Genomic DNA, 19,882 nt, shown 5'->3' with positions numbered 1-19,882 from the left:
CTTGCTTCCTGTCAAAATCAGCCCCTCTGACACAGCATTCCCAGCCTCCAAATCTGTTATTTTCCAGTGTGGTTTTACTACATTCTGTGTGGTTCATATGCTGTCTCAGATACTTGGGGCAGCATGACTTAGAGCATTGAACTGGAGTCTGTTTTTTACTGCAGCATTTAGTATGCACTGTAAGGCCAAGTTATTACTAAAGTCATTATTAAAATAATTTAAATTTTTCTAACCCCCTCTTTCTTTAGTTGAAGGACTGTTTTCTATTATATGAAACCAGAGCCTGCTATTGTAGTACAAATGCTCATTTTTGAGGTATTGGTAGTTGCTGTAGATGTTGCCCCTACTGCTATTGATTCCTTTACATGTGGGGGTGTATGTCCTGCTGCTCAGCCAGGAGCTGCAGTGTGGTGCATGTCTCCCTTTGTTATGTTGAGCTTAATTTTCACTTGGGGGGGGGGGGGAGTATCTTTAGCGCCATGTCACATTACACCCTTTGTGGGGAGACATTTTCATCTTCTAAATAAAAAGTCAATGAAGCCCAACATGTTCTTCGTGAGTCTCAAATGCATCTTTATAACACTAACTCACATGTAAGATAGAATGCATTAGTTGCAAGTAGAAAAATAATTTTGTTTTATTTTTTAGAACAGCGATGCTATCCGTGGTGTAGATGAGCGGAAGGTGAGTTCCTGCACTAAAAAACCTTAGTTTAGGCCTTAATTAAGACCTTGTTCTTGGATTGATCTTTTTATAGGCTAGGTACTTGCATGTGTAAAACTTGCCCAACAGTGAGCACAGACAGGCAGTGATTTAGATAAGAGTAGAAAGAAGAAATTTCTTTTGAGAAGTTGAACATAAAAGCTCTGTCAGATTATTCCCTCTCTTTCCTAATTACAGTGGTGGTCTGATATGAAGTTAAGGGTTGGAAACCTCTTTCCAATTATTCACACAGGTCCTTGTTGTGAAAAGCTTTGTGAAACACATAGAAAGGATGTCTTGTAAGGTCTTATGTCACATTCTTGATTGAACTGGCTCTGCTCTATTGAAATATACAAGAAGAATATTAAGAAAATATTAGCACTTTTGATTACTTTTAGCAGTTAATCACACAGGTAAATTGAACCTCTATGAGATAACCAGTTTTTTCTTTCTGATTATCTCTCCATAGTTCTCATGGAAATGGGTTCCATAGCTTGGGATTCACTGCATCTGTGATACCGCGTAGAAATTTTAAGGTTGGCATTAAACCCAAAGCTGCTTTAATATTGCATGTCACTCAAGTTCTCTCCATATGATTTCACCTACTGTATGGATTAGGTTTTTATGTCCTGTATTGTTGTCTTGTTTTCTTATCCTCCGAGTACCCTTTGGCAGCAAGAAAATATTTAATAGTGCCAGCCAGCTGCTGGATTTGAGCTCAGTTTCTAAACCACTTCTGAAAATATATCCTCCTACAAACTTTTATTGTGGAGTTCCACATTTCTGCTGTGGCTGAGGTGATTGAAGAGGGCATCAATCGTTATGCCTGTGCTTCAAACACAAACAGGACATTTATATGACCTTCAGGTACTACGGTGATATAAAAAATGTCTCAAGATATAAGTGCTTTTGATATTTAGCTTCCTGGGGACGTGCATGTGGACATCACAACTGCAAAGACTGCAGATATCTGTAGGTGAGCTATATTCTCTTCTCCTGTCCGTCCTCCTTTTCTAAGGTCTCTGCTATCCAGTTGTAGTGGAAGTGAGAGAAGGTGATAACCACACCAATGAAAATGGTGCGTATTTGAGCACGTGCCTTGTGAATGCTGTATATATAAAAAGTCCAATTCTGTGAGTGTGATAGATGTGTTCTGCTCTCGAGTTGAGAAACAGGTTAAGCCACAGTCATCGCAGAGTGATTAATTACATACTTATTGCTACTAGGAGAGAGAACTAAGGAGCATCTGCAAAGTGTTGCAGAACAATGTGGTCATTGGAGGAAAGGGAAAGGGGTTCAGTACATCACATTTGTATCATGGTTTGGTTAAGAACCCTGTGTCCTAGCTCGCTGAACCCTGGGGTCTTCTCCAGTGGAACTGTAAATACCTCCTTCCACAACTTCGTTGGTATCCTGCCTGTAGTCTACTTATGTATATTCCCCACAGATAAGCTAAAAAGACACGAATAGCCGCCTACTGTCTCAGTCCGAAATCTGTAACGTGACTTGATTAGTAGAAAATTAGCTGAGTAAATATTTATGTGATAAGTTCATGTGCGGATTCCTGTGCTTTGCATTAAATTCTCTGCTGCTCTGCAGTGCACATTCTTTTGTTTTGGGTGGCATTGCTGAAGACTATGGGCTGTCTCTTTTGAGCCTGACCTCACTGCAAGACCTCTGCAAGAACCCAGCCAGAGTTTTGCAAGTCGATCAGGTGAATGTGCTGGCTCAGTGGTACAGGTGATGCCCTTGTTTCTTTCTTTCCTTTCTGGTACTCTGCAGGCCATCCTTCTAGAAGATATTTCAAGGTATATATATTTTTTTTTTTCCTGTACATACTCTAAAACGAATTCTAGCTATTTTCTACACTGTGTCAGATTTCAGTCTTTTTTTGTCCTAAAAGTTTTTTTTGAAACTTCTCTTAAAAAAGATCTTTAACAGATCTAGTAACTAAGTAATAAAAACTGAATGTCACAGCAAAGTCGGATCATAACAATGTGACAGGATATATTGGCTCTTAAGGAGAAAATTACTGTCATTCTCTTCGTCGCATGGAGTTTAAAAATAAGACATCTCACAAGTGTAATAACACACAAGGGTTTGGCTTGGTTTTGCATGCGAGTTCTGTTAATTCTTTAACTTTTTTTTTGGTGACTGTATGTATGTGCTATTTTGGCAGGCTTCAAAATTTACTTCTGTTTCTTGCAAGCTACAAAGGTGACCAGAGTGACATCTGTCATTCCGATGCTACCGAGGAATTTAAATACACATTGTATTCATATCTGGGGTGGGGTGTGCTTTTATTTTAATCTCCTCATAGTTAATAAGCTGGTTTCATTTTTAAATCTTTGTATAAGAATTAATTGAAAAATTCTCATTTTTCAAATGTTAGACAAACTTTTTCATGTAAAAATGCTGTCTTGCAACTAATCCTCTTTAAAAATGGTGTACTCAATCATGATTGGGGAACAAAAGTAGCTCTTTTTGTTTCAGTGTGCTTATTGCCATGTATTTTATTTCTGTGTAAATACCTTGGAGGAGTAGGAGGAGCACCAAACTGAATAAAGATTGATTCAATACACATGCTGGGGTCGGTAGGAAGCTCAGTGGTACAAATACTGGTCACATGTTATATCAAACTCTTGGACACTGACGGGGGACATAATTTCACATGATTTTTTCAAAGGGATAAATAAAGACCATGGGTTACGCACAGAGACGATTGAAGTGGTGATTGAATTCAGTGAGTTTTGAAGGCTTCAGATTCTGAAGAAAGAATTGGCAAAAATGTACTTTTTGTACATTTTTGTACATGCTATCCTGTAGTATAAACCAGTATATACCCTGATGGTTTACTCTTGAAATCTGGAACTTTCTGGCCAAGATTCACAAAAGAATTTTCGGTTTTCATAGTTGCTGACAGCTAATCTCTCCTGCTGCCTTTGATGAACAGTGTGACAAGCACAGGCGGTAGTTGACAGGTTATATTTTGTTTGAGCGTATTCTGCCTGTGGCGGGGAGACCTCTGACATCAGGCAAGAGCCACTAAAATCTATTTTTGGGACTCAAAATCTTGCAGGTCCTTTGGTGGAAGAGTACTTTACTTTATATGCATATCTGCACCCATAGGATTTCCTTTTGGCTTTTAGATGTGAAGATTTGTTCTTATGCCTCTGAGTTGGTGGGTTTTTTACTTTACTGTGAGATTTGGGTTTTCCTGTATGGATAGATATTTGATAGCAGCAAGACTGCTGTTAGGCCACTAAGTAATTTTGTGTATCATGACCTGCTGATGTTGATAGAAGGTTGTTTTCCTCTTCAGCTTCAAAATTAAGTTCCAAAAGAGTGTTACAATACAGAGAATCAAAATCACTATTGTATGGTCTCATGGCTTGAATTAGGCAATGTTTTAATTCAAAATTTCAAATGCAGTAAGCACAGGGTTGAAGAGCTGAATTGCTAAATAAAATGCTAATAGATTTGTAGCATTTATAGGAATGAGCATTTTCATAGAATCATAGAACAGTTTGAGTTGAAAGAGACCTTTAAAGGTCATCTTGTCCAACTCCCCCTGCAGTGAGCAGGGACAACTTCAAGTAGATCAGGTTGCTCAGAGCCCCGTCCAACCTGACCTTGAATGTTTCCAGGGATGGGGTGGTTACCACCTCTCTGGGCGACCTGTTTCAGTGTTTCACCACCCTCATTGTAAAAAACTTCTTCCTTCTATTTAGTCTAAATCTTGCCTCATTTAGTTTAAAGCCATTACCCTTTGCCCTGCTAAAAATTTTGTCCCCATCTTTCTTATAAGCCCCCCTTTAAGTACTGAAAGGACACAATAAGATCTCCCTGGAGCCTTCTCTTGTCCAGGGTGAGCAACCCCTGAGTGGCTTTGAGTTTTATATTATTGTTCTGAGCAAAAGGAATAGCTGGCTGGTTTTTTAGCAGTAGCAATGTAAGACTTAAAATTTGACCATTGCCATTGCAAGTATTTGGGAAGATCACTGCTCTGGTGGACATTTTGTTTCTGAGGCCTGTTTTATCTCCAGTGAGGGAAGCCCATTTCTATTGCTCTTGTCCCACCCTGAGCTCATGCCTTGGGCTTCGCTGGCTTTGGGGAGACTGTCTGTGCACTTAACAAATTTTAGTGAACAACGCGCTTTACTGGTCTCCACCCCCTAACCATTTTCTCACATTTGGGGTTATATGGACTGTTGGGTCTTATGGCACCCATTAAGCAAATGTGAAATAAGGTTTTCCTTTTGTGGCGTGTGGATGGTATAGATGGTAACAAAAACATTGGCACTTTCAGCTTGCAAACTTCTGAGGCCTGATATGTGTTAGTGTGAGTATTTGGAACAAAACAGTTTCTGTCCTGCAGGGTAGTTATAGTCTAACTAACAGTGTTCTCAAGTACAAGCTTTCTGTTCATGTATAGTAAGCCTTTAAGTGTTTTGGGGTTTTCCCAAGTCCTGTATTTTAAATTTTCTGCTTATAAAAGTGGCTTGACCTCTGATTCTTTCTACAGCTGGTTAAATTTCAGTAATTCGTTCTAACACTTAACTTCCCCTGTTAATATACTATTTTTATTAACAAGAAGGATAATAATTTATATTTTAATGGTGTAAATAATTGAAACTTACTATCTTTTTCAGTAATAGCTGGTTTTCGAGGGACAGTCCCACATGGCCTATCACTGGAGATTGGAGACACCGTTCAGATATTAGAGAAATGTGATGGTGAGTTCACAGATTGGAATTCCAGTGATAATGAACTATTGTGTACTCTTGATTTGAACCTCTTTACTATTAATTTATTTTTTCAATTGACACATTTTTGAAGTCAATAATATAACACTTTCCGGCTTCCTCATTTTTTTTACAATTTCAATGAGCTCTAGTCCCTATAATAATTAATTTGTAGTTTATTCTTTTTATTTAATCTCTCAGTTTAACAAACATTCACAGATGATAACAGTTAAAACAGCAAGAAGTTCTCCTTTTGATTCTTCTGCTTTCTTGGTATTTCCAAGGGAAGTCTGGCTGCCATCAACACCCTTTCAAATGAATTCAAAGTCAGAAGTTTAAATCTTAAAGGAGTGTAAACATTCTCTTCTCCCTCTGTTCTGAGGTAGAGAATACTAATATGATTTAAAAAAATATTCATTACTAGTATAAGAGAAAGTTGCATTTTTTTCATAATCTACCTCCTTAATATGTTACCCGGGGTTTATCTGTCAACATGATTTTTTGATCATTTAGGGTTGTAAAGGTATTTTTTGGTTTCATATCAGGATTATATACTGTTAGTCTTGTAAGAAATTTTCTTAGAGAAGGGATAGGATCTGTTCTTTTGAATCAGCTATATTATGAATTTCATATAGTAATGTGGTTGATAGATTTAGAAGATTAAGTGAAAACTTATTTGTAAATATTTACAGTGAATATGAAAACATTCCCCTTTTATCTGGTGTGATGTCTAGTGCAAAATATACCTGGGTTACATTGTTGGAAACATTTGGGGATACAGGGTTAAGGAATAATTCCTGAAAATGTGTGAATTAAGTAATCTGACTATGAGCTGGTTTAAACATAATACCTTTCACTGTATGAAAAGTCTTTTAAATGAGCGCAGTCTGACAGCACTGTGTAATTGTCATATCTGTCCAAAAGGGAAAGATGAAATCTGTTTTACATATGGGAATGATTTGCATAATTTAAAAAGCAAACTGTTCTTTCTTCACAGGGTGGTACAGAGGATTTGCCTTAAAAAATCCCAATGTTAAGGTAAAGGTCAATTGCAGTTTTACATTCTTTGGCAAAAATGTATATTTACTTTTTAAAAGTTTATAGTCTTCATATAAGTATATGATATTTACTCTTAAAAGAGAGCTAGAGCTTAGTGCTAAGTATATTATTGATACTGCTTTAATTAGATTTGGACATGGATTGCACTTCTGAAATGCTCCTATGTATTAGGATGATACTTTTCACAAATCTGAGACTCTGGTGAATTATCTTTTATTTCTGATTTTTAGATTGTGAACTCAGAGGAAGCTAAGTTGAAAGAAAAAGACTGCTGAGAATACACATTGTAAATACTATTGGAAAAGTTGGTTAGACTGTGTCTATATTTCTTGATGTTATGAATTAATTTAGAGCAGCCAGTGGAGGCAGTTTATAGGAGCCACATGCATTGTATTAATTGAATAAAAGATATATATTGTAATGTAAAATATCTGGTTCACCTTATTTTTCTTTTGTGTGTAATCTTTGATTTCCATAATGGTATAGCTGATAGTACTCTAAACCAGACTGCACTTATATTTTTTTTTGCCTTCATACATGATATATTATGGAATTCATATTTCAGCGTTTGTTGATTATGTTTAAGCATTACCTATCTTATTTGTCTATTTTCTTACTTTCTCCTGTTGGCTAGCTGGATTTTGTTTTTTCCGATGTGAAACCATTGCAAGATATGCCTTTTTTTTTTTCTCATTACACAACTAAAGTTTTTAGTCTTATTAAAGCAATTGAAGAAAGACCTTAACTCATCTGTTGCTCTTTTAACCTGCATTGTAAGCTTTGCTTTTTTTTTCTCTCTTCATTTCCAAGCCTCTTCAGCTGCAAAATGGGGCACATACACATTAATTCCCAAAGTTTCTAGGGGCTCGTATCATAAGTCACTGGCCTTTTGTGCCTAGGCCTGCAGTCTCTGCTCACATAAATTTCCTTTGCTTTGTATGGAAGGTCAATGTGAGCAATAAATTTAGCCAGAGAGTCTAATCTGATCTAATCTTTGACCTCATTGATATATATTGCAATTTGATTTATCAGACATGAGCAGTTGGGATTTGCTGTTGCATCTTCTGTGTCTTTTGTTGCAATTCTCACCACATGCTTGCTGTCAGTCTTGCTTTGTGGTCTGTCAAATGTGTTGACAGAAGTTATGAATAGGTTTTCTAAACATGACTTGATGTGTGAAGAAATGAGATATATATTTTCTGCTTTCCTAGTGTGAATGCAAACAGTTTTCTGAATTAGGTTTTTTGAAGGGAGTCTCTCCAAAAGTAAAATAATAAGAGCACCTTATAACTCTGCTTGTTATTAGTATTGGTCTGTCAAGATTCTTCCCTTGTTATTCTGCCAGGTCTGACACTCAAAGAAATTATCTGTGGCAGCTGGTCTGCAGTAAGTGTGCATATGCAGCCATCCTGCTTTCTGGCATGTCACTACAAGTGCAAGGCTGTACATCTTACTGTCCTTGGGAGATGCTCTCCTGAACTCCTTTACGTTACCGAGGAACAGGAGCATTCACAAGGGCAGTTGCCTCTACATAGTAGATGTGTTTTTGTCAAAGGTCTAGCGCCTGTTTATGTTAAAAGAAAAGGGGGCACCATCATCACAAAGGAAAGCTGTAAGCAGCCGTGCGCATAAAAGAGAACATATATGTGTTTTCCCTTACTGCATTATGTAAAGAGTTGTAGCATATTACATTCCCAGTCAGAAGCTTGAAGCCGAGTTGCTTCATTTTGCTTATTGCTCTGATTTATGAAGGTTAGTGCGTTGTAAGAGCAGTATGACTACTGCAGCAATGCTGCCCAGGCAAAAGAACAGTGGAGAGCCATTAAATAACTAGAAAAAGACCACTCCTGTCAGGACGCTGAGGCTCTTAGTTAGACATCTAGCACAGCTTTCCCATGCACTGCAGGCCATAGTAGCCACCAAATAAAACTTTATTTTGACTTTCTTCATTAACTTAACTTTATTTTTATTGAACTTTGTTAATTTTATTTATTTTGCTTTATTTTGAAAATCCCTATCTGCAGATGTTATTTTTAAGATGCTGTTGGTAAGGTGTTACCACTCACAGCTGGTCTGCTTCTTGTCAAGATGGGAATAATTAATAAAAACATCTAGGATAAGTCAGCTCTCAAGCAATCTTCCACATTTGACATGTTTATCTTCTAATTTTCTGAAGTATTGAAGAATTAAAACTCTACTGAAAATGGGATTTTAGTTTCCTTTAGAGCTACGCTGAAATATATATTGCGTTCTTTTTTTGTGCATGTTTGTTGGTAATTATTTGGAGGACTTTTAATTCAGCACACATTTGCGTATTAAATAGTACTAAATGGTACTCCAGGCTCATGTAAGGGGTGTGGTTTTTTGTTTTTACCTGAACTATTCTATTTTTCAGGGCATATTTCCATCCAACTACATTCACTTGAAAAATGCATGTGTTAAGAACAAAGGGTAGGTGAAATTTTCTGGATTCAAATATTTAAATGTGCGCGGTCAGTTATTTGTACCAAAAATCTTTTGCCTATCAGTTAAAGTGGTGTTTTCATTGTATTATCTTAACTTCAGCATACTGCCACAGGACATGAAGTGGTTTACCTTAGCTAACCTGATACTTCTGCATGGTCGTAAAATTGGAGTGACATATTCTGAAAAGACACAGAACCCAATTGGGAATATAAGTCTGTATTTTCTAGAGGAAAGTGAAAATGATTGTGTGTTTTCACTTCCTGTTGTTAAGTTTGGCTTGAAAAAAAGTATTGCTTTAATTAGAAGAGGCTATTCTCTACAGAAGCTGGCTATTAACCTGCTGTTAAGATTAGTTGTTTTCTTTGAGGAGAGCAGCTGTACCATGGCAGACAGTTGGCATTCTACAAAAAAAATAGTAAAATAATGTATTAGTTCAATGGCAAAAGAATTCACCAAACCTGTAAATGAATAGATACGTTTTTTCCTTTTCTTCTTTTCTTCAGGTGATGAAGAGCCAATATTTATTTTTTACAACAACTGATCTCTTTTCATTTTTAGAAGAGATAATAAAAACCAGAACAATTGATTAAAATTAGTTTAAAAATGTTATATAGGAACTCAAATGTTCTGACTAAAAGAAACATTTATTTTTATTCTTTTTAGGTATAATACTTGGCTGTATCACTTTTAAAAGATTTTTGTTTTCCAGTGATCTTAGTTCAACACATTTTTTTCCAAAGTTTTACTTACTTGGAGAGTGTTCACACTGTATCATTTATTTAGATGTATTGATAGACCTGACACATAGCAGTTTGAAACCCATTTAGGTAAAGATGTTTCTCATCATAACAGATGGAGGCCTAAATATCAGGTATAGGTGACCTTTATTTTGGGAGCATGAATGAGTGACTCAAAGATCCATGTTTCATGATGGGGAAAAATAATCATGAAGGCTCTAATCATATATTTTTTTAAAAAAGTCTCATTCCCATGGATGAAAATGGCTCCACGTTACTGTTAAACTGTTAATTGCTACGGAGTTTGAGCCACATGTGGTTTGTCATGCCCTAGGATCCTTTCTCCTTTAAAAGGTTGTAGATAAATCTGAATGTTTGGTGAAAAAAAATTGTTGTAAATCATCACAATAAAACAAAGCTTAAAGATGGAATAATTTTTCTTAGCAGACACCATGACAGTACTTGCAGGGAGTTCAATCTTTGTTGCCTCCATTTTCGCTTGTCTCTGTTTGCCATTCAGGCCATGTGCCCTACAGCACATCCCAGCCAGGGGCTGTCACATTGTTATGTTAACTCGACAAGAGAAAAATGTTATCATGAGAAAAGTAATCGAGGCATGAGTGCAAACTTTTGAAATGTACTGTGTGCGAGAACAAAGTGGGGAGTTTGGTGTTGACAAAACTAGCCCAGCTTTTTCTTGGCCAGCATCAAATAGGCAAGAACTCACTCACACTGTACTAGTTTTCTTTTTGTTTTTTATATCACCTTTCAGTTGAAGGAATGGCATTTTCTGTCATATTTCTGTAAACAGAGATGTAAAGGAGTCCAAAAATCACTGGTTTGGAGTCAAGCTGAAGTGGCAAGATCCTTTTGGAAACTGTGGGAATTACTCTGCTATGAAAGTAGTCTTTGACATGCTTATCTCATAGTAAAAACCTCATCTTGACTCCTCTAGGGACAAGACTTTCCGTGGGGATTAAATTAGTTTAATCCAAGACTTTTCCATGGGGATTAAATGAAATATACAAACAAAAAGTGGCATGGGCTGAAGGAGCACCCATGTAGGTTGACAAACATCACTGCTGGCACGAGGAAGTCTTTATATTAGTAAATATAATGGGGTTTGTAAAGTTTGTGTAATATCATGTGTTCTTCTGCATGTTACAGACAATTTGAAATGGTTATTCCAACAGAAGATTCTGTTATTACAGAAATGACATCAACTTTAAGAGACTGGGGAACGATGTGGAAACAACTCTATGTGGCAAGTACCCTGAATAATGTTGCTTTGATTTAATGCCAGCTCAAAAGACACACTGTTGTTTAGATGCTCTACTTTAGTTTAAGTATATATATTTCAGAAAAATGCATTCAATTTGGTTTTTAACTGTTCTAATTATGGACTAAATACATCTCTTAATTTGTTCTAATCATTGACTGCTACAGCTGCTAAACTTTAGCAACTTATTTATTGAGTCTCATCCAGCTTCATTGTGTAGCCGTTCGATCTAAGGATTCCTTTGTCCGCTGAAGTGTTGGAAATTAGTGTAACAAACAGTATTGGTATCTCGTTGAAATATAGAAATATAGTGTATTACTGAAAATCTCTCAGCCAGTTGATTTGATTTATACTTATTTTCTCATAATTTTTTATTTCTTCTCACATCCACACACACACAAGCTCTGAAATGTGTACACATTATTAGACCAGGATCTCTTGTATATGACACAGAGATCAAGGTATGCCTGCTGTTGAGTCCTCATTGCTGAGGGAGGCTGGGGGTGGGTTCTTGATTAGCAATAGTGAATTGATTTCAGACTTACCTACCACACATTAGAGAATTGGATTCTGGTTTCGAACTTCACAGAATCACGGAATTTTCGGAGTTGAAAGGGACCTCTAGAGATCATCTAGTCGAACTCCCCTGCTAAAGCAGGGTTGCCTAGAGCACATTATTCAGGACTGCATCCAGGCGGATCTTGAAAATCTCCAGAGAAGGGGACTCCATGACCTCCCTGGGCAGCCTGTTCCAGTGCTCTGTCACCCTCATCGTAAAGAAGTTCTTCTTCATATTTGAATGGAACTGCCTATGTTCCAGCTTGTGCTCGTTGCCCCTCATCCTGTCACTGGGAACCACTGAAAAGAGTCTAGTTCCATGCTGCTTCAACCCACCCTTTAGAGACTTGTAAGCATTAGATAACAGAGGGTTCTTTCTGGATGACAGAACTTCTTTCTCACGCTTTATAAATTACAAGTAAAAGTCCCATCTTCCACGGTTCTCTTGTTTTCATTGTCTAGACGTTTTGTGGCTCTGGTCTTTTTCTCCTTCTCCTGACACCTTTGTCAGTTTGTTTCTCTCCTTGTTTGAATGAAATTGCACTTATGGTGCTCTATGGCTACTAGTGCCTGCCTTTCCTTGTTCTGTCACTTCATCTCGTACTTATGTATAACTTTTAGTATTTCATTCATAGCAGTCTTAGTAATTTTGTAGTGCTTTAACCTGGCAGGCAGTTAAACACTGCACAGCCGTTCACTCACTCCTCCCACCCGCAGTGGGACAGGGGAGAGAATTGGGGAGAAAAAAAAAGTAAAATAATGGGTTGAGACAGACAGTTTAATAAAACAGAAAAGGAAGGGAAAATAATCATAATAATAATGATACAAGCATATACAAAACAAGTGATGCACAATGCAGTTACCATCCATCAGGTGATGCTCAGCCAGTTCCCAAGCAGCGGTCCCTGGCCAGCTCTCCCCAGTTTATACACTGAGCATGACGTCATATGGTATGGAATATCTCTTTGGACAGCTTGGGTCAGCTGTGTCCCCTCCCAGCTTCTTGTGCACCCCCAGCATCCTTGCTGGCAGAGTAACAACAAAAACATCAGTTTGTTATCAACATTATTCTCATCCTAAATCCAAAACTCAGCAGTATACTAGCTGCTAGGAAGAAAATTACCTCTCCCAGCTGAAACAAGAACATTAATTTTATTTCAATTCTGTACAGAATGCTGCTCTGAAATTGTTCCACTTTAGTAGATACTTACAGTCTTAGCTTTCTGTTTAACTATCTTAGTAGACTCATGTTCTCAAATTTAACTTTAAATCATGTTTTTTAGCCTTAACCATTCCTGTTTTCTGAACCCAAGTTGTATTTTCTGTTGCATTTCTGGACTAAGAAGTGGGCATAATATTCCAGTAGCAGTTGTGTGAGCACCAAACACAATGTAGTAATAAGCAACCATTCTTTCTTAAAGAACACTCATGGTGTGTATTATTTCTATAATTTCCATTTATCACTCCATCACTCTATTGTGCTCACTCTGAAAACGTGGCCTCTGCAGTTGTATAATTACCTCCCTTAAAATCTTCAGTTGAAGCAAAGATTGTATCAATAAAAAAAAATTGCTTTTTTTTTTTTTTTTAAATTAGTGTAGGCAAACATTTCTGCATAGAGAAAACTCTTCCAAACTCAGCTACCTGGTGGTTTCCTATTTATAGTTTTTTTTTTAATCCTAGTCATTTAAGTAGCTCTTACTCCATTATATAAATCATACAGATGTGAGATTATTCTACTTTATTTATCTAAATATGCAGTATCAATAGAATCTTGGATACAGGCTACCTAGACTGTTTTTCACTCTCATGTCTCCAATGAGCCCACTGCAGTTTCCCGTTCTTCTGAGAGGTTTCAGACCATTGGCTTATTTTGTTGCTGTAAGAAATCCTACTATTTCCTTCTCTTAATTGGCTACTGCCGTAGGTAGAAATTGTTCTGTTTCAGTGTACTTACAACACACAGAAAGAAACCTGTTCAGTAACTTTCTTTGTTCTGACTGAAATTCAGTCTTCTCTGGCTATTCTGCATCTTTTAACCTTTTTTGCACATCATAATCTAAGCCATGATAATTGCTATAATATCCTTTTTCCATGTCTAATTCTGTTTTCTCTGTTAACTGATTTTTTTAAACTTTCTCTTGACTGTAGAGTTGTGTCTTTAAAGGTTTAACTGAAATATTTTAGTTTTAAATTGTGATTTGCATCATGATTGTCTTCCATCTTTAACGTTTGACCTTCTAATCTACTACATTAAAACCAAACCATGGTTTGGGCTTGACAGAATGTGCACACATCAAATGTAATCCAAACCTGCTCACTTGCATCTGTGCAGTCTCCAGTCTCTCATCTTAACTCATTGCTGAGTTGATAATTATGGCTTGAATCATGAGACGATTAGCTACCTACTGCTGATACAGGGGCTGCTTCTGCTACATAAGAAACAGCACTGAATGGTGCCAACAGACCTCCCACAAGTCAGGCGGGTACAGGAGTAGACACTGCTGCCTTTTTGAGATGATTGTATGTATTGTGTTCAGAGAGGCTGCTCTGTACCAGGTGACCTTTCTGAAACCTGCAGTTGGGGCAGTTGCTAGTTTGTGCAAGTTTTCAGACAAAGAACCTATAAAATCAAGTCAGTCTTTCTGTTGGATTCTAAGTAATACAGTATCATTTTAAACTTGACAGTGAAATTGTAATTAAGCAATATGAACAGTTTCTTGAGAAACAAGAAACTGTTTCTTCAAAGCTTGTTTGAAGTTTCTCTAGGTTATTATGGGAAGTAGTTTTCTCAAATGTCTGAAGCATATCTAAGTGTGATTGCTTTGTGTATGTTAGCAAGTATATTAGTACATTGGCTTCTCCTGGAACAAGAGAAACAAAAATAAGGTTCCTTGGTGTACAGATCTAAATCTATGAAGCAAGCACAGCTGCTTGCAGATCCACTTAGCTTTGAGTGGAAGTGCAGACACAAGCAACTCTTAGACAAATTCTAGAGCTTTGGAAAGGAAAGAAATGTTATTTTGAGCTTAATAGTGCTTAATAGTGCATCAGCATATCTCTTGTATTCACATGAATAATTTACTTCAGTAGAGCTTATAATCAGATACCGAAAACAGAGATGCACCTGAATTAGTGTTTGAATCAAATTTGACTTTTTAATTTTAACTGTAGAAATGAAATCTTTATACAGTAGTGTCTGATGGAAAACTTACTGTTAGCCTATAAAGTCTTTTTTTTGTCTCTTGCTCCTAAGTCAAGGGCTATTTGAGTGAACTTGTTTGTTTGCTTATAAAGTTCAAATAATGCCATAATATGCCTATTGTTCTTACTGAACATTTCTTTTTTGGCAACTTTTTTTCTTCAATGCTGCTGTTACTGCGTGTTCAAAATACACTGGCTTTCTTTTTTTCCAGAGAGAAAGCCAAGACAAACAATAAATTAATGCCCATTTTAGTGAGCTTATGAAGTGAATTAATGTGAAATATAAAGAGTAGATTTATCAAACTGCAGTTTGTCAGAGCCCTTGGAATATAAAAGTTATTGATGGAGAGTAATGGTGCTTGTAAGCGAATTTTAGCTTTTCATAGCAATTATTCAGCAGAAGTAGCTGAACTTTTTTTAATGGCATTTCTTTATAGGAAGAAGGAAAAGGGAAATGGGTTTAGGGTTTTTGGTGAGAATTAGCAGAACAAATCTGAATAGGAATGTTTTTTCAACTTTGTGTGATGCATACTTAAATGGCGGTTGTGATACTTTCCTCAAGCTAAATTTTCTCAGAAAAAATGTATCAAGTAAAATTACTTAGAATTGGTGAAGGAAGAGTTAAAGGGACTTCTGTTTGGGAGGAAACTGTTATTGGAAATTGTTTGTGTCCTTAACTGGTATATAATTAGAGTAGGAGGATGTGGTTTAAAAAGCAGTCATATTCACATAATTTCTCTTACTCCACAGTTAGATGAAGAAGAACTGTCTGGACAAGATTCTGTCTATGTTATACTATTTATTTATAGCTAGACAGTAGTGTGTACAGTTATATCCATACAAGAAAAAGGAACGTTAACACTCTGTGGTTCAGAGTTTGAATGCTAGGAGCTGTTGCCTTTTGATCCCCTTACGTGTATGAGTTTCAACCTGGTCTAGTGGGAGGTGTCCCTGCCCATGGCAGGGGGGTTGGAACTCGATGATCTTTAAGGTCCCTTCCAACTCTAACCATTCTATGATTCTATGTATTACACGATCACACGTTCAGTTTGAAAGGGACAGCAGCACAGAAAGAGCAAGTTTTTGGAATAAAACAGTGCTATGCCATGAAACAATTTTTTTTTTGTTTATCTATCACAAATTAGACTGTGTTAACATGAGGCATAAGCGAAATAGGTGGAATTTTGGAGTTTGGTGCAAAGGCAGTTTCTGTGGTAAGCTCTGAAATATTTTTATATGCACACACACATTTGCAGGTAAAATGGTCACAGTATGATGTGGAGAAAAAAGATCATGACCAAGTAGGGGAATAAGGAAGGAGTTTTATTGATTTCCCTACCATATCTGTATTTATTAGGATTCTCAGCTTACACAGTCGATGTAAAGGCAATTATATTTTTATCTGACAGAGGAATGAGGGGGATCTCTTTCACCGACTGTGGCACATAATGAATGAAATTCTAGACCTGCGAAGGCAGGTCCTTGTCGGCCACCTCACCCATGATCGAATGAAGGATGTCAAGCGACACATCACTGCTCGTCTGGATTGGGGAAATGAGTGAGTAAATGTATTAAGAAATGAAAATAGTGTAATCTAATTATAATGCCACAGCTTTATAGAATGTTGAAGTAAGGAAAAATTTTCTTACAGGTTTATATCTTTAACATATGTCTTGCTACTGTGCTCTGCATCTTTCTTTTAACTGAATAACTAATCAGTGCTGACGCCATTTGTATTATCTCACTTTTGTTTTTTTTTAAGCGAGGAAAAGGTTAACATACCTTTTGGCATTTGTGTGCTGTTTCAACTGCTTCAAAGTCTCTTCTTTAGTTTATATTTATTCAGTTACACTCTGACTAAATGCAGCATTATTCAATAGTGGAATTAACTGAATTTCAGGGGTTTCTGCAACTACTGCTTTCTGAAAGCCTAAATACCTAACACAGTGGAAGAGCTGTAATTAACTGTGTATGATTAACTGTCTGCTTAGAATTTTGTGCTAATCAAATGGAATTGTGATGGTTTTTTAAGTGGTCAGTTCCTACTCTTTAAAAATATATATTTAAAAATTTTTCTAATTTTTCCTAAATTCAGTGTGAATGCCCTATATGTGTTCTTTATCTTTATTGCTTGCTGCTGCACTGAAAATAAGTTTTATTCCTGTTGATTCAAGTTCAATTCATATTTTGTTCAGGGATACTGCCAAGCAGCTTTGATGCCATCTAGTCCAAATAAAAAATTAGCTGATGTTTGACATTAGATGGATTTTCTTTATATCTTCTTTTCTTTGGTTGTCATTCAAATTGACAGTACTAGTGCAAGTCACGTTGTACGATGTCCACAATAGTACAAAGGACAGTATCCATTGTACATTGTCCACAACGTGAAACAGACTTAAAAATTGTGGAAAAACATATTCTATTAATATTACAAAATGAAGAAAGGGGAGGAATCATCTGTGAATGGTGAATACACCCAAAATACATTAAAACAAAACCAACTGTAGAGTACCAATTAACATCTACGTTGTTTGTTGGAATGTTTCTGTTAAATGTAAATAGAAGCAATAATTTATTTTGTTTGTATGTAGAAGCCACTTACTGTTATTTCATTTCTCATACAGACAACTGGGACTTGACTTAGTTCCGAGAAAAGAATATGCTATGGTGGATCCTGAAGAGATCAGCATTACAGAGCTCTACAGGCTGGTATGTGAATGTAATAGTACTGTTGCTATCAAATTACATACTGATGTTTTCATGGCAGCTTTGTTCTACTTTAACAAAAGTACCTTTTTTGATCAAATAAACTGGCATCTGATAATGTAATGAGTTTTACTATGAGGAAAGAAGATTTCTTTTGAACAGTTGTGTGATCTTTACGTCTGCATGAGATGCTTTGATTTGATATCAAATTTGTGTGTGTGCATATGCCATTGTACGTTATTAAAAGTTTTGGTTTTTGATGTATCATTAACATTGTGACTGTTAACCTGAATTTAATAATCAGTAAAGGCTTATGAGACTCTTTTTCATTAGAGCTTTAACCGGCCCATGAGTTCCATTAGATAAGATTTGTGGAAATATACTCATGGTACAGGTATTGTCACAATTAATCATACTGAGCTCTTGGTCTTTTCTAATATATTCATGTAAATAGCAGTTAAACTGCATAGAAAAGCTCTCCTTTTGGTATGAAAGCCCATCTTGATTTACTAAAACCAGCACTGATTTCTTATTCCGATTTAATCTCCAGTGAGGTCTAAGAGGACTTACCAATTCATTTATATGGGCATTGGCTTATATTCAAGTACTGCAGCTGTTACAGATATACAGTTCTGAGCCTTACTTGCTTAAGACTAAGCTTTTATTTAGACTAAATTTTATTTATGTAAACTTATATGCTTAAATATAGAATAAAGCAAAAGTATAATTGCCACAATTTGCTGTGGAGCTGAAATTATGTATTTCTGATAATTTTTAATTGCTTATGTTGATAACTTGTGATGTCAAGCCTAGTAGTCATTACTTCATGCTGGAATCAGTATACCTTTGGGCAGTTTCAAAGTCAAATGTAGTCTTATGGAATCCTGTTGAAGCACTAGATGAAATACTGCGAGGAACCATTAATCATGAGAGCAACATACAGAGGAAGAGTAACCCAGAAAACTAATGATGGAGCACCTGAAGTGCACTTTCAAAAATAAAGGGGGGGAGGGCGGGGGGAAAGCCCAAGATAACCTCAGTTTGAAGGCTAAGTAGCTTAGAAAGGTTGCTGTTTTAAAAATTATTTTTGGTACAATGTAAGACAGAAATAGTACAACTTAATATTGTCCTATCCGTAATGGGTGATTAAAATGGTGAAGGTATAAACTGTGAAGTAAAACCAAGAGAATTTAGTAGCTTCTCTATAGCAGTCTGCCAAAGATTATAAAATATGGATGTGATTTTGTTCCGTTTTAAAATACTGGTATTTAGTCTTCTGCAAAAGCATTTTTTGTTTGCTTGTATACTAGAATATCAGATCATGAACTATTTAAACCAGCTATGAAATACTGTATTGTTACAGCACAAAGCTTTAAAGTGGCTTAGAATTTTCTGAGTAGAAGAAAATTAAACTTTTAGAGATTACTGTTTTTCTCCTATTGATAATTATGATGCAGTGCAACACTGGAAAAGTCACTTCCTTGTGTTCTCCTCAGATACAAAAAATAAAATGAAGTAAAATAAAAAAAAACTATTAGAAGTTAATACTAAATTGAAAATTTAAAAGTTGTGATTGATAAACTAGCTCAGTATTACATTTTTTACCCCTTTTTGTTTTGAGATTTTTACCATTAATTTAAATTTGCTGCTGTGTTCTTTGTGGTATTTTTAGATGGAGCATCGTCATCGAAAAAAAGACACACCAGTACCAGCTAGCAGCCACCATCTTTTTGTTCAGATGAAGAGTCTAATGTGCTCCAATCTGGGAGAGGAACTGGAAGTAATCTTCTCACTCTTCGATAGTAAAGAAAATCGGCCCATCAGGTATCACATGATTTTTCACTGGAATACTGATTTTACATAAGTTTTGTCAATATGCAATGTATGTTTTGATCCAGGTAACAAATTTTCACATTTAGAAACAAGTAGAAGATAGTCTACTATTAGATACCTAATAGTTTATAGTATCATTATAGTTTTAAATAATGTATATTTCTCAATCTTGTTTACCCGTTTCAGTTTTCTGTTGGATTTCTTTGTGTAGGAACATATATACATGTATAAATACAGAGTGAATATTAGTTCTGTGACCTAAAGGTTATTTTTCACTATCTCTATTTTCCTCTCCTAATCAGTGCACATTCAAAACTTAGAGCTGTTTCTTGCTCTGTAATATTTATGAGATGAATTCTCCTAGGTACATGAGACTGGAGGGCTGCCCTTAGTCAGTCAATTAAGAGTCTTTTTGTAAAAGGGGCCTGTATTTCAATGAGGAGGTGCCTGTTCTTCAGTGAAACAGTCAAACCCCTTCTCACATCCATTTAGGGTTTGTTTGGTCTCTTTTTTTCAGCTGGGAGCTGATCCTGGAACCATTCTTTCTCTGTTTGTCCTAAAGCTTAGATTCTGTGAGAGCCCTGATAACCTTT

General features: G+C 36.3%; 1 protein-coding gene across 1 annotated transcript in view; it reads left to right on the top strand.

The window, feature by feature from the left end:
- Positions 1–546: 546 nt before the first annotated feature.
- Positions 547–19,882, top strand: part of DOCK4 (dedicator of cytokinesis 4) — a 163,669-nt gene continuing 144,333 nt past the window's right edge. The window contains exons 1-10 of the mRNA XM_074167652.1: positions 547–555; positions 649–684; positions 3,301–3,445; positions 5,355–5,438; positions 6,445–6,485; positions 8,902–8,957; positions 10,877–10,973; positions 16,160–16,308; positions 17,375–17,459; positions 19,129–19,280. Of these exons, the coding sequence (XP_074023753.1) occupies positions 547–555; positions 649–684; positions 3,301–3,445; positions 5,355–5,438; positions 6,445–6,485; positions 8,902–8,957; positions 10,877–10,973; positions 16,160–16,308; positions 17,375–17,459; positions 19,129–19,280 (854 nt within the window). The remainder of the gene's footprint in view (positions 556–648; positions 685–3,300; positions 3,446–5,354; positions 5,439–6,444; positions 6,486–8,901; positions 8,958–10,876; positions 10,974–16,159; positions 16,309–17,374; positions 17,460–19,128; positions 19,281–19,882) is intronic.

This window comes from Numenius arquata, chromosome 2 (genome assembly GCF_964106895.1).
Source record: "Numenius arquata chromosome 2, bNumArq3.hap1.1, whole genome shotgun sequence".
Taxonomy (NCBI): domain Eukaryota; kingdom Metazoa; phylum Chordata; class Aves; order Charadriiformes; family Scolopacidae; genus Numenius; species Numenius arquata.
The sequence above is the reverse complement of the archived record's forward strand: the minus strand, read 5'-3'. Positions and strand labels throughout refer to the sequence as shown.